We start from the raw sequence: 22,504 nt of genomic DNA on the forward strand, positions 1-22,504 counted from the left end.
TCAGTGTTTTTATCCAATGTTTCTATTACTCTGGGACTGGAATGATTCCTAGTCCATCTATACTGTATAATAGCTGTCTGGAATTTATTTGTCACCTTGGCATCTTTCTCTAAGGAGCTTTTTGTAGACTTCCAGTGGAATAGGAAATATCTAAATTAATCTATTTGCATTGTCCAGAAGACTTCAAAACTTCTCTGTTTTTATCCAGCACAGGCCAAGAACGTCAGCGGTTTGAATGCAATTTTTTTTATTATCTCAGTGACATGAATGTAGCTGGAAAAGTGCCCATACCCAAGTGGCTAGCTTCTTGAGAAGTCCAGATTTAGGGTTTTTTCCTATTTTTCATGTGATTATTGTGGTAAATTGGTAGGAGTGAAAAGAAAAACAAATAGAGCAGGACTGGGAACATCTAAACTGTGGTACAACTTACAAAAATCCAGATGTCCTTCATCACTGTTCTTCCCATGGCTAGGAAAAGATGTATGGGGACTATTACCATTAATAGTTCTAGACAGCTTCACAGGTTAAGCAGCTAATACTCCTATATTGCTGCTTGGGAACCTTATTGTTGGTTCCAGAAAATGTATAACAAAAATATTTCATTGACCTCCTTGCCTAGACACCTGTCTAGACCAGCTTATGATCTGTGGCAGCACCTTTTCCTGTATGTTTCACTCTGTCCTCTTCTAAAGTGTGTATGTACACTGAGACACAGACACATGACCTGAAAAATGCTTCTGATTTCTGTCATAACCATGTAGCTGACATCACACTGACCACAACTCCCCCAGGTGACCCCAACCTCAGGCTTTTGGCCAGATAGGTTTCCCCAGCTCTGCAGATTCTGGGAATGTCTAAAGTTGGACCACCCAGTGTTCCTTTTGCTCTGTTCTGGCAAAACCCCTTTATCTTTCTAAAGTTTAGTTAGTTTGTAATAACATTTTTGACTGAATGACTGATCAAAAGTCAACATGCACAAAATCAGAGTTAATGATCTGTGGCATTTGAACTTGGCTTTTGTTTTTCCAAAGTTAGCCAGCTAGTGAGCAGGAGACATGCTCTGCATGCCAGGCAAACACATAACTAGGAAAGCAGATTGTTTACTGAGTGCAAGTTTCCTTTTGATTGCCATCTCCAGCCTGTGAGTTGTCTCCAGCTCAGTTCTTCTCTTTGCTTAAAGCAGAAAGAATTTGATTTTCTTGCAGTTACCAGGAGGTGAGAACATCTCTTCAAATGGTGATGAGGAGATAGACAGGAGCAAACAGCCAGATTGTGAAAAAGCTAAATGTCTGGTCACTGAAATGAAATAATAGGCCTTGACATTCAGAATACTCACAAATGGCCTGTTTTCACCATCCTTGCTCACACCAACACTGTAATTTGCTTATTTTGGTTTATTCAGAGTTCTCCTAAAAAGGAGTGTCTTTGCATTTTTAAAAAATGTAGTGATAAGTATAGAAAAGTGCAGTAACTCCCTTGGCCATAATATAATATGCCTTTTAGCCTAGAAGCAGCTGGAAACAGATCTTGCTGATCTCCCTCTTTTGTACTTCTACCTTCTACAGTATAAAAGGGCAAACTGGCCATATTGATGCTTGGAGAGGGGAAAACTACTCTTATTTCCTAGTAGAAGTGGTACCCAAAGCCATGCATCCCAACAAACCACCTTTTTAGCAGCCCCCTCCGTTTTAACAAAGCCACCAATCCCAATCATTCATGTGTAATGGGAAAATAGTATTTTAGCTCCAGGTCCTGGGCCATTTCAACTGCATACAGGGGGTCAAAACCAAAGTCTTTAAGTTCCACTCGGTGCAAAAGCACTCATTCATCCCAATAAAATGGCTGTGGTAGGAGATGCATTGGCACACTCTGTTCCAGGATCAGTTTTCCAACTGGTTTGAAAAGCAGCCAGGTGTGACATTTCACTCACTTCTTAGTTGGATCTTGATTAAGCCGACGCAGTCGTGGGCAGTCGTGCACTTTTCTTCTGCAGTAAATTGCAGCTCAGAATGAGGGCAGCTGGGGCTGACTGTCAGTCCAACAAAGCCCTTGTGAGAAATTCCAATAAGTTCAGACACAACAGAACAAGGCTGATGAAATGAGATCCTATCCCAGGGTGAGATATTCCTGCGACAAGTCAGACGGGCGTGTATCAAGCTGTGAGCTCCATTTCCAGATTGCAACCTAGACTGAGACTGTCCTATTATAAACTAACTTCCATTTTGGGTTAGAAATGTTGATTTGTATGAGACCCTAACCACAGATACATCCTTTTCTGGGCACCAAAGCCATCTCAAGGCATCATTTTAACCTTGACCTTGTCACTCAACTTTCACTGCTCAAGCAAATCCTGCTAAGGACAAATGTGGCAAATCTGAGACTAGCTGCAAGATTAATGTTTTCTGGTGCTGTCTGTGTGTTTAAGGCTTTCTTTTTTGCTGGGAACAGCCACATGAGAACTACAGACTCAATAACAGTGAAAGTTTTCACACTAAAAATGATGCACAGGTCCAGAATTCAAGAGCTGAGAAACATCAGGTTTAACATCTCCTGTGGAGACTGTTCCACAGACTAACAAGTTGTTCATTGCTAAGCAGAACTGTCTGACAGAAGCTTTTCAAAAGCCTAAGAATAAGTATTCCTAAGCATGCTCCTTCTACTTTCATTAGGAGGGTTTTTCCATTCAACAATACACTTAATTTACATTTTGTGAACAAAATACTTCTCAGTAGTTGCAGTACATTTTTTCTATCACAAGGAAAACTGTAGAATATATTTTCTGACCTTCTAGCTTTTAAAGCCTGACAGCTCCCCTGGATTTTAAAGTCAATAAGCTAAAAATCTCAGGAAAAAGAAGCCATACATATAAAACATTTCAATTTCTCTGTAATGCCAAGTAGAAGTGATTAATGCTTACCACACTTAAGGAGTCAGTAATGTTATTAAAATGATTTCTTTTCTGGATGGAGAATGGCCAAGGTGTGCCTACTTTTATTGTTCTAACATTTGTCCATCTGTGCAATTCCTGCATACACAAATAAATCTTTTCAGTGTTCTGCTCAAGAGCTTGCAGGTGAAGGGCACTTATTTACTGGAGTGCTTGGATAATTTCTGAGAATTTTTTTTGTGTGTGTGAGTTTGAAAATTGTTCTTCTTGTTGTTGTTCCTAATTATTTCCTTCTTCAGAGGGGTGCTGAAGGAGAGAGCTCCCATTTATTGGAAGCTATTCAGATAAATTTCCTCACTGCAATGGAATGGTATTCTTACCCACTTCAGTAGCTTGCAGTGATATCTCTCTCAAGACCCAGGCTCTCTGCATCACAGGGATGGCACCTGCAGATCCTGAGTCTCAGCAGAATGGCACAAGGCAGTGCAGCAAAGTGCTGGAAAACTCTGGCAGCCCTGGCTGTGAATCATTGCTGGGGGCTCTGGGCTCCATTGTGCAAATGCAGCAAGATTCAGGGGCTGATGTCCCAAGTGAGGGACATGCAGCTTCAGCCATGCACTCATGAATTTTGGAATCTCAGGATTATTTCTGCACAGTGGGTAATGAAACAGGAGCTGCTTCTTTGTGGTCAGTAGGATGAATCACACAACAAACACTAAGAATAACACTCAGTCTCTTCTTATTTTGGCAGGTGACATGTTACACCTTAAACAGCAAGTGCCAGCTGAAAGTAAAGAGTAACACATGCTATTGCTGTGACCTGTACAACTGTGAGAAGTAAGTACCCATCTGCAGTCAATGGCCTTCAATAAATCCTTGGTTGTCTCTCCTCTTAAATGTTGAGGGGAAGGTTGCACTTAGGCCTGGAGAAGCAGCACGAAAGGCTTGCATGTTGAGAAATCCAGTTCCTCTGTGGCTGAAGTCCTGATGCTGGCAGGGAAGAGCTTAGGGGTTGCATATTACCGTTGGCATTATTTCGGGTTTTTTTCTTTGACTATGTCCATAACTTTGTGCCGTGTGATCAAAATTGAACAGTCAGTCACAGTACTGTCAAGACTGACTTTTGATTTTGCAACACAATTTTCCCTTTAGATTTAATGAATCCTTTTTTTTTTTTTTTTTTTCCTACCAACTGGGGGAAACAAAATTAATAGGAACACAGGCACCTGTGAGCAGAGATCATGTTATAGGCATGTGAAGAGCAATTTGGTTAGCAACAATTTCTGTAGGCATGGAATCTCACTGAATTACCATAGGAGAGATACAAGAGATCTGGTGAACATTTTCTGAAGCTGTCCTTTTAATTTCATCATTACTAAAGTATGAGATGTTACATGAGAGGAAATGTCTGGCTATGCTTCTGAAGATCATCTGATTAGCACAGGCTTGCCAGGCAGCCATTTAACAGGAATAAAAAAGGAGCAACAGCAAAGTCCAAGGGTTTATGATATGGGAGACAGATGAAATGAACTTGCACAACTGACTGACCACCTGGCACACAGACATTTCAACTGCAAGCAACATCATGTCTTGCCACATATTGAGAACACCCCAGAACAGACCTTCTGCCTGAGACACCCTCTGTGCACCTCAGTATCATCTTGTATTCCTTCCCATGCAACCTCTGCAACCCTCAACAGTTCACCCACAGTCTCTTTTTTTTTTTTCTCTGTGTATTTCTCATCTTTCTTCCTTGGCAATTCCAGTTCATAGGATGGCTAGCAAGAAGTAGGAGGAGACATAGTCACACAAAGTGACTTGATGTCATCCATGCAATAGCCTGACAGGCAAGCAGGATCATAAATCAGACTTTCTCAGCCTCATGGAAGCTAAACTACAGGTTTGCTTAGTTAACCAGCACCTGGACTTATGGTAGGGCCCAAAATGGACTGAAGAGTAACAGTTCCACAGTGGCAGAACCATGCCTCACAACAAATGATTGAACATTTCCAGTAATTACTGTGCTTGGATTAATTCTTCCCAGAAATGGTTTCTCCATGCTTCTCCCTTCCTCTGCAGGCCTTTCCACAGCCACTTTCTCCATTGCTGCCCCATGCACTGGGGACGGAGGAACAGAAGAGTGAGCACAAATAGTTCACTTCTGATTTCCATCATAATCTGATGGCAATTTCCTAACTGCAAAAACAGACTTGGCATTTAAAAGATCTTTCCAACTCAAATAGCTGCTCTCAGAGCACATTAGTAGTCTAGCAATAAGACAGGTGTTGGAAAGAATGGCAGGAAGCTATGGTTTTAAATTTTGCAGTAGGATATTTCTGACTTCTGGCAAGACAATGAAGATTAATTTCACAACATGCCTTGTTTACAATAATCAGTTCAGTGTAGAAATAGGAACAATGAAAGATTTCTGGATAGTACAATCCATCGTGTAAAGGCACATCTTTTTACTGTACTCTGTTGCATCTGGTAATTTGGAACTGCAGACACCATAAACAAATTCAGACAGCTTGGAAAAATCTCACTTCCTGTTGTTGAATTAATGCTTAATCAACTTGATTTTCCCAGTTTCAGAGATACCAACAGATATCCAGGTAAGTTGGGAAAAAAAACCCCAAAACTCAGCAGCATGCTATAGCTGGGAAGGGCAAGGGCAGCATCTGTATCCTCTGTGTCATCTGTATGCCTGTGTTCAGAGACCATTAGCAAAAAAAAAAAATATAAAAGAGTCCCTTCTGGTGCACAACACTGATCAGCCAAAGTAGGGTTGTTATTAGTGGGACTGTATGTTTAATGCTGCCATTAATAGAGCCAATTTTTGTCTACCAAAAAGCTTTCTCCAATCTATCTCAGCAGGGTTTGGTGGGAGCACGGATGAGGACTTTGCCAAAGAGGACAATAAGTAGGAGGGATGCAGATCCTCTGGTGGTCTGGATTATGTGCAGAACCTTTCCCACCACATTGACGTTGTCTGCATTCCCTTTCAGTTCAGAGCAGTCCTCCAGCTACTATGAATTTCTTGGTGTGAGCAGCTGCCAGGATGTGGTTCACCTGTACAGGCTGCTGTGGTCCTCCACAGTCCTCAACATCATCGGGTTGTTCCTGGGGATTATTACAGCAGCCATTCTTGGGGCATTTAAAGACATGGTAAGGCTCACAGTCTTCTGCCTTATGTGAGGACTTCTGTGCTTGTTGACATTATCAAATGTGTTAAAGCCATGGAGGTCTTGCAAATGTACAGATGTACTAAGGAGGCACTTTAAACATGTTTCCTGTGTGATCTGGGAGTCTGGAGTCATATCTTTAAGCTAAGCTGTTGCCAGCTGCTCACAGCTAAGTAGGTCAAGCCTGGTCAAATACAGGGATGGAAGGGAAAAAACAGGCATCTGTGTGCACAGATGCTGGCAATTCATTCAATGACATCTTTTTTTCCCCTTCTAATTCAGCATTGACCATGTGGGCCAGCACACAGTTTGAGGATGCTAATTTGTAGCTAGCACATAAAACTCAAGTTCTAGGTGTGACTAATTACCCTTCAGTAGTTCTTTTTCCAAGAATGAACTATTCCAGAGGAGAAAACTTAATAAAAAGACAGGCAAAAGGAAAGAAGAGAAGGATGGAGCAGGGAGGAGAAAGTAAGAGAGGCAGGTCAGATGTACACCAGTGGAGAGATTGCTCTGAGCTGGTGGCCAGTGAGCCAAGGACCCAGTCTGACTGGAGATGATCCAGGCCCTGCTCTGACCATGCAGCATCCCATAGCCAGAATGTGCAGGCTTCTACAACCTATGTTGGGTTAAAACCACGTGGCAGAGCAGGACCATATCAGTTTGAAATTCACCTTTATTAAGAGTTGCAAAATGTTTTCTGAAATTATTCCTCTCTGTGGCTTAAGGCAAACAGCACCCTGAGCTTTCACATGAAGGAAATGTGCAGCTGAGCTGTCCTTTACATGAGGGAACTCTTGCAAGGAATTGATAACAAATTACAGCCAGTCAGGAAAGAGGTGTGACTGCCTGATGGGAGGGAGTGGAAGCAGCTTTCCCAGTTTGATTCATCCCCTCCCTGTGAGAGGAGAAATGGTAGAAGAGGAGTGTGTTGATGCTTCATAGCAGGCTGAGCTCCATCCCAGGCACACCTCTGCGTTGCCTTGCTGGGAGGCAGACTCTGAGTCCTCTGATGGGATGGTGCAAAGCCTTGCAGAGCAGCAGTGGGTCTGCAGCTTCCCCCCAGCCTGGGCTGGGGTGAGTCTGTTGGGACTTCAGCTAAAAACCTAATCGAATAAGCTGTTTAATGTCTCCTCTGCAGCAGAAAAAAAGCAGAAAAATGCCCCTCACTGTCTTAAGGGAAAGATGAGTTTGTTTCTGTTGCCTCAGCACAGGAGCGATGCTTTTGGAAGTGTTAATAACACTGCAATCCAAAATGCAATGCCTGCTCCTTGCTCCTGCCTGTGCTTTTTCAGGGTCCTTTTGAATGATTTACCAGAGCTGGTCTCCTCATCTGCTCCTTGCTTTTATTACAAAAGGAGTAAGTCTTGGGCAAAGATGGGGGCCAGGAAAACAACAAGCGTAAGAGGGAGAGAAAAGGCCATGGGACTGAATTAAGAAAAACCATAATAAAAAGCCTTTATAAAAATAATAAAAAATGTGTGGGAGAACATTTTTCTTTCTTTCTTTCTTTCAGGATGTCACCTTCCCACAGAAATGCTCACTGGCATTTTGCTGGGAGAGCTGCAAAGCTCACTGAAACACCACAGGGCATTGCTCTGAGCTTGACTTCCAGAAAACACAGGGCTAGGCTGGGCAGTCAAACAAACACCATCCTGCTTATCTCTTGGGGAATGCTGGCAGCCCAAACATGTTAGAAAGGGGAGAGTCTGCAAAACAGTGCCCCTGCCTCTAAACCCATTGCGTTTCCTAGGCAGGAAAAAAAAAAAAAAAATTTTTTTTCAGTTGTCGCGGGTTTCCTTTCTTGTGACAAATTCCCTGCAGACCCTGGCACACTCCCTGTGGTTTTGTTGCCTGCCAGAGGGCTCTGCAGGTTCAGTGGGAAACATTTTGTGTGCTCATCGTGTGGTGTCAGCTCTCAGTGGCCCCTGTGTCACCGATGGGGCTGTCCTCTGGGAGATGCTGGGAGCTGCAGTGGTTGTGCCCATATCCCTCCTTTGCCAATCTGCTGTGTGCTTGGGTACAGGATGCCAGCTATGCAGTTGTCTTAAAGTCATTGTTAACAAAAAGCAGGTTAAGATATAATGTAATGAGAAGCAGGTACTTGAGTATCCAAGATGGTAAAAACTCCTGATTATATCTTACAGAAGACAGAGGTAAAAAAATGCATGAAAAATTTAACTTGCTGATACTAAGAGTTGATCTACAAACTCCTTCCTCTGCCCTGGTATTCATCTGATGACTTGTAGATGTTTTCCTAACACACCTTGCCAAAGAATCTGCCTGCCCTGAGTTCAGGGTTGCGTTAATCAGAACTACAGCTGGTCCTGGCGGGGAGGAATAGGGGGGAGGAGGTTAATGTCCTTTTGGTTTTTTGTTTTTTGGTTTTTTTTCTACTTAGTCTCCTTCTTGCTGTCTGCAAGGGAATATGAACAGATTAAATATCATTCCTTTATCTCCTCCTCTCCCACCCTGCTCTGAAAGGGGAAACAAAACGAACCACTGAGAACTGAACTACTTGCCAATGCATTGATGTCTTAGCACTAAAGGTGCAGTCTGATACTAGAAGTAGTCACAGCTCAGAAATAAAGGCTTTGGCAGGTCTGTGCATGTGACCTGCCTTGCTCTGCAGCCACAAAGCCCAGCACCTGGACAGAAATGTCCAGGCAGACTCTCTATTCACAGCCTTTCAAGTTGCCTGCATGGCACTGTCAGGCTCCTTGGCCAGTTAACACCTCCTTATCTCTTTGTCTTAGGTGGTATTTCAAGTTAAGATGTCTCCACCTACCTTTGTATTTTATTTAATGATGTAATTACTGGAAAACTTGATAGAAGCATCTAACCTGCCTAAATACCTGCAAGTTGTTTTTGACTCCAGGCTTAAACTGGATAGCCTGATAATAAGGTGCTTTGATCGGTGGTTTGGGGTGGATGATTCCCCTATCCTGACTTGTAGGACTGCTGTGATGCTTGTCCTTGGCAAGTGGACAGTGTGGCTACTAGGGGTGGAGAGAACACCAGAAAACATTGAGAGGTTCCTGGGAGGAGAGCAGCACCCAAAAGGACCCGCAGCAGAAGGCTGGTGACAGAAGCAGAAGAGGCACTTGTGTTTTGACTTGGGCAAAACACATTTATGTCCACAGACAGAAGAATCTGGTTGCCAGGGTCTCCTTCTTTCAAAGAAGGGAATGCTCCAGCCCCAGCTGATATGGGCCATGTTCCTGGCCCCAAACCTGTGGATCTGAGTGAAGCTTATTAGCTGCTTCTGGCTACTCCTGCCTAAAGGTCAATGTCTCTCCATTTCTGACCCCTGACATCCACCCAGCTGGGCAAGTAGAAAGGAGGTATTTTCAGGTAACCTCATATGGTACATAGTGACCTAGATGATATTTTCCATGTACAAACACAATTAATGTGTTTGTTAACCTCTTTCTCAATCACAGAGGGATCTTGCACTATCTCCAGAGGATACACTGGGTTATGCCTCTCACTGATATATCTGAAAGAAAGTGCCAAAAAAAAAAAAAAAAAAAAAAAAAAAAAAAAAAAAAAAAAAATCCTGGCTGATGCTCTCAGCATTTGTCTGGCAGCCACAATATTTTAATATTTTGTTAAAAACAAGATTTCCTGCTCTCATGAAGAGGAATCTGCTAATAAAAACAAAGAAGAGAAAAGAAACCACGGGATCTGTCTCACTCCACAAAGCAGAGAAACATGAAAATATTTCACAGAATTTTGGTGTCCTTATTTGTCCTTGTCCTGTTTATATAGCACAAGGTTTTAGGGTTTAGCACAGGTCCCCTTTCACATTTACCTTTAGCTTTTGTTGTTGCCTTTTTTTTTTTTTTTTTTTTTCTTTTTCGTGTCTTCCCCAGTTGTATGATCGGGTTCAATATGAGCTATGACTTCTTTCTCCAAACCTCATCTCACATTGCAGCTGAGAGACATGCCAATAAAGCAGAGGATACAGTGAAGGATTTTATGGAGTCAGAATGAGACCTGCACATGGGGGGTGCTACTGGGCAGCTGGCAGCAAACTCCATTTAGTAAGTGAGAGGGAGCTGGGAAAGAAGAACAAGTGGTCTGAAAAGGGAGATCTTTGTAGATCTGTGTAGGAAAGCGGAGAGAGAAGACATAAAAGCATCAAGCAGTTGCTGTTGGGAAGAGTCTACAGCAAATTGTGAAGGACTGGGTGCCTGGTGTTTGAGTGGATGAGGCAGTCAGAGCTTGTGCTGTGCTCCTCAGGGTGTCTCAGGGCTGGAATTCTGCCAGTGCTTCTGTAACTGGTGCTAGGGAAGCACCAGCAGTCTTTTTCCAAGGGAAGTAGATTAAAATAGCTGTATATTTCTAGTCAGAAAATTGACTCCAGATACACCCTCTGTCTCATCTTGTCTGCTCCTCATTTTTTTTTGTTGTTGTTGTTTTTTTGTTTTGGTTTTTTTTTTTTTTGTAGTACTGGTATTGTGTTGAAAAGCAGAAAGTTTTTTAATTGCCTAGTTGCTTGTGTTAAGGCCCAGCCCTCACTGCACTGGCCTGATATATTTTTGTCTTCTGTGCTCAACAGGTACCTCTGTCCCAAATTGCTTTCAGTGCTGCACCTCCTCCTCAGATCCTGTACAATCCTGCTCAGCAGATCCTGACCTACGCTGGGTTCTGTCCTTCTGCAGCAACTATTTCTACATACCCAGCCTACCCATTGCCTCTTCAGGTACAGTACAAAATGTCACCATTCTGACTCCATCAGAAAAGAATAACCTACTACACAGTACAAACTCTGGGGTGGTAAATCTTGGCTTCTGAGGGTTTGAAAAGAGGTAAAGAAATTGGATCCCAACTCACAAACTCACCTCTGGGATGACTTAGTCTGGGCCTTGCCTATTTTCTGGGCCTATTTTTCTTGCCTAAATAGTCTGGGCTTATTTTCTTTGGTTGTCCTTTGGACTCCATCTGCTGACCAGGAATCCCAATGTGGAATTAGAGCTGCAGTAGTGATGAAGGTGAACACGGTCTCCACGTTGATTAAGATAAAGCAACAACAGAGGCACTGGGGAAGCTGGAGCAAGCACCTGATACATGCAGGATTTGGCAGAAAAGTTTACACACCTTAGTCCACCTTACTTACCTTATTATGGAGATCAGGAGATTAGGACTCATTCAATGGAAAGGAGACAATATAGGGGAAGAAATAAGAGGTCTGTGAAAATGAGTGATATGGAAAAGACTGTAGATGATGTAAGTGATAACTTCTAATCACACAGTTTTGGTTTCCACAGCAAAGCTACTAGGTGGCAAGATAAGCCAGAAAGAGGAAGTGTTTTTACACATCATAACATTCAGAGCTGTCCCCATCTGTTCCCAAGGCTAGTGAGAAGCACTGGGCTCCAAAAGGGAAAGGACTTAATACATTTTGTGGAAAAAAAAACAGAGGGAACAAAAAAAAAAGGAAACCACCTCTCAGTGTGTATAAGCTCATTATGTTGTAGTTTGGACAGAATTGATTTCTGCATCAATATATGACTTAAAAGACCATAACAAACTTACTAACAGTTACAAATATGAGAACAACCAGTTAGGAACAACCAATTTAGCCATCATCCTCCTCCATTACTTGAGAGTTGTGGGCTGAATCCATGGGGCTGGAGGTCTTCATGACCCATCTAAGTGCCCCAAGCTGTGTAGAGCTGTGTAGATAGCTGGATTCAAGCCTTCACAGACCCTCTTCATCTTGTTCATAGGGCAACTTACAGACTCTGGGGGTGGGATTCATTTGGCTAAACAAAGAGGCTGCTGGCATGCATGCAGTGCATAAGGGGATCAAGCAGTCACCAGGCACCTGCTGCTACTCTGGGAGTTCCAGATCCTGTAGTCCCTGTGTCACATCTGTGTGGATGCCTGGGATATCCTGCAGCATCCTAAAAGGGCTGGATGTTTACATGTGGGCAGCTGAATGGAACTCCAGCTGTCCACTGTGTAGGAGACCCTGCATGAGGTGGTCTATTCTTCTGAGTATATGGACAGAGCCACCCATGGATTATTACCCTGCACCTGCCCCCTGTTTTGGGGCAGGGTCACATGCATGGTGGTTCAATACCACAAAAGGAGCAAAACCTTCTTCAGCTAAGAGCTGGGGAAAGACAAAAGCTAACTGATGCTAGTTAATGAAGTAAAGCAGTTAGCAATCAATTACCAACTAATAACTCTAGTTTGAACTCTCATCTTAACCAGAGGAAAAGCATATTTCTTCCAACTGGGAACATATCCCACCCTGGATTATTCTGGCACACAACATGCCAAGCCTAAGTGCCTACCCCATGTGCATGGACTGAAGCCCTATTATGAACCTGAGTTCACCTGTGGCTCCCACCATTGAGCAGATTCATTCCTATTCCTCTACTGAAGCCAGTATGTCACTGAACAAACTGAATAACTGCTTGCTGGAGAGGCAAAAAAAGTCTTTTAAAAAGTGATACAGTGGTGAACGCTCCTCAGTTCACCTTGTGCTTCCGTGTTTACAGCAGAAATCAGACAAAAAAAAAATAAAAAAAGACAAGAAAAAAAGGTAATAAGAGAAATAGATTTTGACAAGGGTGTAACCAGCATTTTTTTTTTTTTTTATTTACTAACAAAATTATTCATCCCTTACAGGTACAGGTCAGTCACAACTAGTTTTGGTAGCTAGTCAGGTGGATTGCTAGCTGTGCAGGGAGTGGTGGGGTAACAGCAGAAACCAGAGAACTCATTACAGAAGCCAGCCAGATGGAAACAGTGGCTACAGTTTGACTGGGATGTGTTGGCATATGAGGGGAGGAGTGAAATCCTCTTCAAATCAATGGCAAAATTTGGTTTAGAGTAGTAGTAGGGGTTTATCCAGAACATTAGTCCCTACATGCATTCTTTGTTTTAACAAACTCTGATTTTTCCTGAACATAGGCTTCTTCCTAAGCTCTATTTTCTGTGCCTCTTTCAGCCTTATTGTAGCTGAGACAGCCAAAGAGAAAGACCTACAGGGAGACACATGCCTACTTGTAAAATTTCTCTTAAGAGGTGTCTGAATTTGGCACAGGAATAAAACCTTGCACCTATGCAAGTATTATGGCTGAGAGTAATTATATCTGTGGTAATTTAAATTTCACAGAGATGCCTGGAAATGAGCAGCTACATGTAACCTAATCAGCCAGTCAGGTGCAGTGCCTCACCCAGGAAGCCAGAGCATCTTCTCCTGCAGAAATTCCTGTTCTGCTGTTGCCTGGCTGTATGTGCAATGCCCATTAAAACTGACTCGTGTTACAGGTGGAATCTGTCTTGTTTCACCAGACACTGTCATTGCTATACTTAAGCAGATTCTTAAAACTGAAGGCAAGAGTTGTGCTGCAATGTGTGAGAGATTTAATCACAGAGCTTATTATAGAACACACAGCGAACAATGCAGAACTGCAAATGGGGTTGTGGTCCTTTACTGAAGAAAGTATTTTTCCTTGTCTGCATACAGCCTGCCAGCAATTTTCCCGGAACATCATCTACTGATGTTTCTTTGTCAGATGAAACTCAGCCTCCATCTCAGTCCAGCTCCAGCTATGGTCTTCCCCCCAATGCTCCAGCCCTCTATGCACCGACTTACTTCTTGCCTGGAGAAAAGCCTCCGCCCTATGCACCATAGAAGAAAGAATTTCTTTTAGGTAGCTGGTAGGCTTTTATTTTCTTTTTAAGAAACCTCTGGAAAAACTGTGCTGTGCAAGCACTGGACTTCCCAAGGAAACCACTGCAGGATGTGTTACAGCCACTCTGCTTTTACCTGCATCTCACGGTGAGCAGAGCAGGACCCTGGAAACGTCAGAGCAGGCACCACACCAGCAGGGTGACCATTTACCACCCAGTCTGCCTGCAGGCAAATGAGTGTTGCTTTCTGGCTACCATAAGCATGTGATGTTTCCTTCTGGGTACACTGCAGAATGAATTTTCTTCAGCAAGAGACATGAAGAAAGCTGGATTTTCACTCTGGATACTTGTTCTGCTTTCATAAACCACTATGGAAGGCTTCTAGTCTGTGTTGTCTGAGTCAGTCGTTTTGATTGAAAGAACAAGAGCTCAGGTGTTTGCTTGCTTGTAGTATTTACTTAAAAACCCTTTTTTTTTTTTTTTTTTGTGGAAGTGTTATACCAATAAAAGAAGTGTGGCAATTATTTTACAATAAAATTTACTGTGTATATTTATACAGTACCTAAGGCCGTGTATACGTGTAAGACAGGAAAGCAAAAGAACAGAGGGAAAAGTGCCCCACTGAATACTCTTCTCTTTCAACTTTCAAACAGAAAAGTTAATTTTCTTAGGACCATTTTACCCAAACTTTGTGACAGTCCAGTTTGGATAGTAAAACATCATGTCAGTGTGCCAAAGATGCAATTTCCAGACAAGTATTTAAACTGCATTTCAGTGTTGGTATTAATTCTTTTCTAGTCAAAAGAGGACCATAACAAAACTACTTTATCATAAGCCCTAGTTTTTTATTTTTAAAAAAGGGCAAGAGCTGATCTAGGCATTTTACAGTAAATGAAACAGCATGGATGAAGGGTCAGAATTCCTTCATATATATATTTTTTCCTCCTATTTCTTTAACCAAAAAAACCCAAACAAAAAACCAAACCAAACCAAACAAAAAAAAACCCAAAACCCAACCAAAAACATTGACAAGGCTAAGAAGCAATACCCATAGCAGTACCACTGACAGGAACAAAGTGTTGTCTGTTATGTGCACCCTGCCCCATCGCTGGCCATCACATTAGCTGGGATCCCTTTTAGCATTTCTGTCATATTTTGGGGCAGGAGTGAGTGCACCAGCATGAAAACCCATCAGACTGCAGCATCCCTACACTGCACGTTGCTCATGCAGGAAGGGTGATGGTGCTGCTTGCTCTGTAGATACTACGGTCTAGACAGCAATGAAGTTACAGAAATTTCCTGAAAAGCCAAAGAGCAGAGGAAGCAAGGAAAGGAAAGTATTTCTCGTTGACATTTTAAGCAGTTGCTTCATATTATGAAAATATTAAAAAAACAGCCTACTTGACAGTTTCCCTTGAAAGGAAGTGACACCATCAGACCAGCAGAAAATAGAACAAAGAATGATCAGCCTTTTACATAACATTTTCCACTTTTCAAGGAATTGGTTAATTTATGTGTTGTACCTCTATGTATAAAAAGCACATTCAGTACTAATGCACATAGGATCAGGGATTAATTTATATGGGCTGTGAAACCCATGTTCTGTTTCATTTGGAAGGGAATTCTGAGATGCAAAGTACTAGGCCAGAAATGTTAATATTGGTGACAAGGTGCCTTACATGTATTCTTGACAAGGTGAGTTATAAGTTATATAAACCTGGTTAAGAGAAACAGAAGTCGGAGAGAAGACCATTATTTTTCCTTTAAACATTAATTCAATTAATCCCAAATGCCTCGTTCTTGTGCAAATGCATGCTGTGAAGAGCATAGTCACACTGATCATGAAATGAGTGGAACTACATATTTATTTCTTTTACTTACTGTGAATACTGCCAGGGGGCTACCAAGGTTCATTTTGGAGACTCAAAGCCCAAGACTCTCACTTTGAGCTGAGCACCTAGACTGTTAATGGAACAAAAATTAAATCAACATTTCTCTTGGGTCAAAGCACAGTCACTGAGAAAGAATGAAGGAATGCTCACTTTTGTCTCTTTTCAATAATAAGTAGAAGCAGCTGCCTCTTCCTTCAGCTTGCTACTGTTGTAGGGTATTAAAAACATCCCAGCTTGAGATAAAAGACCCCCACTTCCTGAGATTCTCCAGACTTACAAACTCTGGCCTTCTCAACCAAATTTTGGGGTTTGAGGCATTGTGGTCCATTTAAAATATTTCTGCATACACGCACATGTGTGCACAGACTGGGAGAAGGTTTTGCTGTGAATTAGATTGGCTTAGAAAATAGAATTCTGTTTTCTTTTTCACATAATATTGAGTCTAAAACTGCAGAGTACCACAAGATTCATGTTTCCAGGATCCAGAATAATTCTGACTGCATAAATAGTACCACTTACATTAACACAAAGGTCAGATGTGTTTGTGATTCATTTATACCACTTGGTAGATTTTTGGGAACTACCACAGAAATTATACAAAAATGCCAGACATTAGACTATTTTGCTAACATGCTTCTTTTGAAAAGAATAAACTAAACCTGGGTTTGTTTCATCTACTTGGTTTAAAAAATAGTAGGTGTCTTCCAAGTTTGTACTCTTTTCACTAGAGCTACTCCAAGTAAAAAAGATGAGCGATGTATTTTGGTAAAGGACTAAAATAACCATGAAAAACACACAGAAAACAGTGTGGATGTGCTATTAGCCACAGTATCTTCAGGATTCTTGTGTCTCACTCCAGCAGAAAGCACTCAGAAATAACATGGTTTCCTTAACTCAATAAAAAGCAAAAACACAGAGCTACTTCTGGGCGCCCCTGTCCAAGCACACTCCACCAATAAGTTATTACTGACGAGTGAGCAATCATCCTGTCAAACTTGCATCTGGTCACAGCTGAGTGTCTTTTTTTGGGTCCTTCTTTATGGTAAATTGGTGTAAAGTGATAAAGGTCATTTCTGCCCTACTACATTACTGCTGGCTGATGTGGCCCATGATAGAGATGTCATGCTGTCCAATGGCTAAGAGAGCACCTTCCTCCTCTCTGCTAAATAAAGCAGGGATCCTTACTAGGAAGCATGTTTGGATAGTCTTCCCCTTCTTCCATCCTTTCCTCTGTTATAGCTCACAGATGTTGTCATACGTGTTTGTCACATGTGTTGTCACAGGTGTCAGCACTGCATTTGGCTGGGCAAAATATGATGTACAATGACCAGGAAAAAATTATAGAAGACCTTGTAGAATCAGACCTTTTCCATTTGACCCTCTGAAGTGTAAGGTAACCTTAGCCAAACGGTATTTGGGTTTCCACTGCAGCATCCACCTATCTTTCTCAGTTAATTAATCTGACGCAAAACAAAGACCAAACCAAGCAAGATTGAAGTGCCTGGAAGGAGGGTAGGCAAAGCCCCACTCCAGCTTCACAAGGATAGCCCAAAAATTGAATGCACTTTATGGCTCTACCACCTCTCCTGAGGAAACACCCACACATATTCTCAGCACACTGCAATTCTGCCTGGCCAACTCTCACAGCCTCCAGCCTCTCTGCTCCCACCAGGCTCTGAGTGAGTAAGTCAAGCTAAAAAATTAAGCACCAAAAATATGTCATCACCAGATAATATTCCCCAGTTCTTGACACCTCATCATTTGCTTCAGCAGTTATTGACACAAAAGTCATATGGATTTCAACTTCCTGAGTTGAAGCTTCCTTCTAATTGTTTCCTGCTGACCCAACTTTTTCCCGTTTTCTCTTGAGCAGGAGTTTTTCTAAAGGTCACTACTGAGTCCTCTGTCTGTGGTACCAGAAAGAGAAACCCTAGGAATATGAATGGCAGCAACCATTTACTCCCTAGCCCAGAAGATACACAATACTCACATAACCACATTTTGAAAACCCCCATGTCCAAACAAAAAACCCAGAAACAATCAAACAAAAAATCCCAATCCACCAATGTAAATCTCCACATCAGGCATAGCCTGAATCCCTATCTCCAAATAACAGAATACAGAATAATTTCAGTACAAGTAAATTAAAAACTTGTATGTAAATATTTTATTCTCTTGTATTTTGCAAATCAGAAAGCAGTGTTTGGTAATAAAAAATAATACAGAATTATTATTTTTTTTCCAGTCCACGCTCATATATTACCAGGTTTTCCACATTACAGATAAAACTGTCTCTCACAGTCTAGAGGTAACATTCACTTTCCGTATATTCTGTACTTTTGGCTTATTTAATATTAGTCTTCTGAACTATTTACAAATATATTACAACCTTTAAACCTCAAAGCAAAGGAGTATTTCAATAATCAATCTGACATAAGGATCAGTAGCTCCTACATAACTTCAGTGTTTAAGAGAGTGCGGTAGGTCTGAATAATTTATATCTTTTTTTTTTAAAAAAAAAAAAAAGGAAAAAAAAAAAAAAAAAGAAAAGCATTGAAAGTTTCTGAATATAAAACTTTCGCATTGCAGTGGTACCTACTGACCCGCCTCGACTGGAGGACAGGAATGTGAGGTGATGTCACTGTGTTTGTAGAGAGCCTCATCTAAGTCCAGTGCCTTGTTGCTCAGCTTGATGGTCATGCAGCCATGGTAGGACGCAGTGACAGGGGTGGAAGTCACAGGAACATCTGTGTGAAAGGGGAGAAAAGCATCTCTGATGGCTGGTTTGAACAAATACCTGCCCTACCTCTGTTCAGTCAGATGAGCATCACTTCAGTGAATTCAAGCTCTCCTCCACTTGGGGATTTCTACCTCCCCGCTGCTCCTCTCACCAGAAGGCAAGAGCAGAATCCCAGATATGGGGAAAGCACCCTCTGCTCTCATGCACAAAAGCCCTTCTGAAGGGCCAAACCCTTCCTTGGCTGCTCTGTGTCTCTGCAAGTTCTCCAGCCCTGATGAAACTGTGCTGGCCTTTAATGACATCTGTTTAGTCACTGGTGGAGTTCTGTTATTCCTTCCTCTAAAGCTTTCCCTCTCTCTCTACCAAAAGATTATCTGAAGAACTTCATGACAGGAGGGCTCCTCCTATATGTAGCCTCTACCACTTGCCAGACTTATCTTTACCATCATCAGCACAGGGAGGTTGCTGCCATTCATCAAGCTGCTGGAATACATCAGTTGAGTCTGTAAAACTAACAAAACTACTTTTTTTTTTAATGGACATGCACTGGTGACATACTTCTCATCAGTTTACCAGAGGCAGAAAACAAACAGCAAGAAAGAAGATACTAAATACAACCCAATAGACTAGAGGAAATTAGTCAACTTTATGAAGTCAAACTTTATTTTAAACTGAAAGAGGATTTAGGCTAGATGTTACCAAAAAAATTCTTCATCATGAGGGTAGTAAGACACTGGAATAGCTTCCCTAGGGAAGTTGTTAATGCCCCATCCCTGGTAGTGTTAAAGCCAGGCTGGATGAAGACTTGTGCAACCTGTTCTAGTGGAAAGTGTCCCTGCCCATGCAGAGGGATTGGATCTTGATGATCTTTAAGGTCCCTTCCAACCCTATCTGTTCTATGATTCTATGAGTACTTACTAATTTTTGCAAAATCATATACACACTGACCTTAATAAACAGCCCTCCACTGGGAACATGAACATTTACATGAATTGTGTCCTCTACCCTTCCCCAAAGGGTTAATGTTTACTTACAACCCAAAGCTGACCAAATCAAGGTGGTTGTGCGATGGAAATCAATGAACGTCTCAAAGATTGTTTAAATTTGCAGTAGCTAAACAAACCCCTTATCTTTAAATTGAAGCAAGGACAACCTGAACAATAGGTTGTCCTGTTGGCCAGAGATTATATGCAATTTAAAGGGTTCTTCCTGGAGACATAGGGGCCCAAGTTGAAGCTGATGTGGTCAAATACAGGTCTAGGACTCTAGGACTGAGTGAGAGAAAGAACATTTGTATGGGATCTGTAAGCCACAAAGAGATACTATGAATTTTTCAGCTTCCTGGCTGAAAATGACCATGTCTTTGTAGTTGCTTAAACTCATCATTGTGACTGTTTCCCTTTCCCTTCCCATTTACTAAATTTGATTCGTGAAGTCTGCTTAAGAGAAGGTGGCATCTGTGTGTAGAACATCACATGAATGTAAGATAAATTTTGACTCAGAAGTTGAAGTGTTGGCTTAGTGGCTTGAAAACTCATCTAAGGAACCATGCAAGAGGGCTGTTAAATGTACCACAGGGATGACTGAAACACAGCGTGGGCTTTCAGAGGGATTTGTAAGAGACTGCAAAAAATAATAATAGAAAAAAAATTCCTTGTGTTATAATTGCAAATCAGGTCAAATATTTGATTTTCTGTTATGCCTAGTAATGGATCTGTCTGAAAAGTGATCCTGTAAAGACTCAGAAAATTTGTTTAAAGGTTTATTTACGTGGTGGCATACACGTGGTGTGGAAAAAAACCTATGCATTACATAAATTACATTATTCAGGGTCTACCAGAACTGACAATGCCCTAGAAAAGATAGTAAATGCCTGTTATTAAATGCTGTTATATAAATGCCTCTCAACTCTTGAAACTCAAAATATTATTTCTGCATCTTCAATATTATCTATGCTTAGGATGGGACCTACATAGGACGTAGTATGACATACTACATATTTTGACCCAGAACTCTTTGTGGCAAGTGGAATAAAGACGTTACGTGTGACCACTATGCTTTGTTTTTTTTTCCAGAGAGTATGGAAACGGGGAAAAAACAAAAATGACATAATGCTTTCAAAATTTGAATGATCCAAACCCTCTTGAATCTGACCATTTGGTATAGTTATTTAACCTAGAGGGATGAATCCAGCCAAGTGCTGAAATATTTATTAGTTTGGCAAAGGATGAGGGTTTCTCGACTCAAGCACTGGGCTCCTCTCAAGGGCAAAAGCACACCACAGACAGATATTCCCATTGCTTAGCAGAACAGATCAAATGGGAGAAGTAGTTGAACCTGCAGAAGCCAGCAGAGTGTAAGCAGCCATGGCTATGATATCTCACACTTAGCTCTGGCTAATTGAAAATGCTTCATCCAGCATGGTTATCCTACGCAAGCCACAGAGAAGCCAGGGCAATGACAGAATGGGATTGTTTTCTGAGCTGTAAAAGTTTCTGCTGTGCATTTGAGAGCTCATTGAAAGAAAGCAGGTGACTCCTCTTGCAACAGACTTTGCAGACAATTCAACCTGACACTGGAAAACGCATCATTCGGGGATTCAGTCTTGTCCCTGATAGTGTGTGAGGATCCCAGAGCGTGTGGCCTCCCTTTTTAAGCTGTGATGAGGAGTGATTTACATCACTGACACAAGTACTCTGTAAACTCTTTGTTCATGATGGGAACAATCACACCACAAGTCCTGGCACATGTGGCACATCAGACACCAGCCTGACTGATTTAGCACCTACCAAGAGGCTGGCATTGCTGCCCTTCCCTTGCTTGGGCAAGTAAGGGCAAGATTTTGTTTAGTTGCTGGCAGTACAATAGGATGCATTGCTGTGCATCAGAGACATAAAGTGTTTCCTTAATTGCATTCCTCAGCAGGAGGGACTGATAAACCAGTTCATCCAGAAAAGGAAACAAACCCCCCAAACTTTGCCAAAATTCATGATGGGGTGAGAGTTCAGAATCTTCTAGGTTCAGAACAGAGGAGCAAAGTGATCTCCCACAAGAAGCCCTGTTGTTGCTGAAAAGCCAGCAAAACTATAAATGGTGGCAGCTCCTTTACTTTCTTTTTCTGGGAGGAAATCTGTTGATTGTGTAGTGCTGTGATCCATTTAAAAAGAACATCAGCCAGGGAGAATCACCACACTGGGCTTCAGTCAAAACAATGTGAGGCCCTGATAGTCACCTCAAGGAATGCTCACACGTGTTCATTACATTAATGAAGCACTGCAACCAACTCCTATGGTTTTTACCAGGTTTAAGGAAATGACCCTGCTTACAAGTATCCTTCAGATAAATCATTCCTACTGATGACCAGGCAAAACCTCCTTTCTAGTTTTAACTTCAGCTGTCCTCAGAAGGACATCACCATTTCATAAAAAAAAAGTGTCAAGCACACTTTCACATACATTAAGATCAAATGCCTGCATTATAGAAAAAGCCTGCTCAAGCAGAAACAGAGAAGGAGGCTTTCCTGACTGCCAGCTCAGAAAGGTGAGTTGGGAGTCTGTAGTTTATGCTACAAAACTGGATGCTCACCTGGCAATCCTCCCACATACGTCTTCACTGGTGACTTCAAAGAGCTCTCCAGGATGGACAGACTGTGCTCTAACTCAGAGCTGCTCAGTTCACTCTCTCCTGCTATCTCATCTACTCTCAGGGATAAGTAATCTTTCTTGAGGAGGATGTCCACAGAGTGTTCCTTCTTATCGCAGAGATTTATTGCCAGTCGGGACACAACTGTGTTCTCCAAGGCCACAATGATGAACTGGACAGCAGGGGAAAGAAGAAAAAAGAGGCAGTGAGCAGTCACATATACCTAGTCATGCTTATCCAGGACCAGAATGACCCCCCTATGGCCTTGTTTACGAAGATTTTGGAGAGCATCAGAGAATTAGTCTCACAACTATTGCTGATCATGTACTCAGCTCATTTGAATAGATGAAAACCCAACGGAACCATTGGGATTAATTGTTGGTCAGAACCATTGTCTTCTCACAAAAAATTCTTACTGGGTCTTCAGGGGGTTGTTATATTTCACTGGAACAACATAGACTATAGCTGCTGTGCTAGAAATGAAAAGTTGGCTTGAAAAAGTTGG

General features: G+C 41.9%; 2 protein-coding genes across 2 annotated transcripts in view; one reads left to right on the top strand and one right to left on the bottom strand.

The window, feature by feature from the left end:
* Window positions 1-15,393, top strand: part of TMEM255B (transmembrane protein 255B) — a 72,755-nt gene extending 57,362 nt beyond the window's left edge. Inside the window, exons 6-9 of the mRNA XM_071744256.1 lie at window positions 3,639-3,724; window positions 5,893-6,052; window positions 10,634-10,777; window positions 13,559-15,393. Of these exons, the coding sequence (XP_071600357.1) occupies window positions 3,639-3,724; window positions 5,893-6,052; window positions 10,634-10,777; window positions 13,559-13,726 (558 nt within the window). The 3' untranslated portion in view covers window positions 13,727-15,393. The remainder of the gene's footprint in view (window positions 1-3,638; window positions 3,725-5,892; window positions 6,053-10,633; window positions 10,778-13,558) is intronic.
* Window positions 15,394-17,761: 2,368 nt separating this feature from the next.
* The window catches only part of GAS6 (growth arrest specific 6), a 44,735-nt gene continuing 39,992 nt past the window's right edge, over window positions 17,762-22,504 (bottom strand). The window contains exons 14-15 of the mRNA XM_071744227.1: window positions 21,943-22,171; window positions 17,762-18,364 (exon numbers count right to left, since the gene is read on the bottom strand). Of these exons, the coding sequence (XP_071600328.1) occupies window positions 18,213-18,364; window positions 21,943-22,171 (381 nt within the window). The 3' untranslated portion in view covers window positions 17,762-18,212. The remainder of the gene's footprint in view (window positions 18,365-21,942; window positions 22,172-22,504) is intronic.

The sequence above is a fragment of the Heliangelus exortis genome, chromosome 1 (genome assembly GCF_036169615.1).
Source record: "Heliangelus exortis chromosome 1, bHelExo1.hap1, whole genome shotgun sequence".
NCBI lineage: Eukaryota > Metazoa > Chordata > Aves > Apodiformes > Trochilidae > Heliangelus > Heliangelus exortis.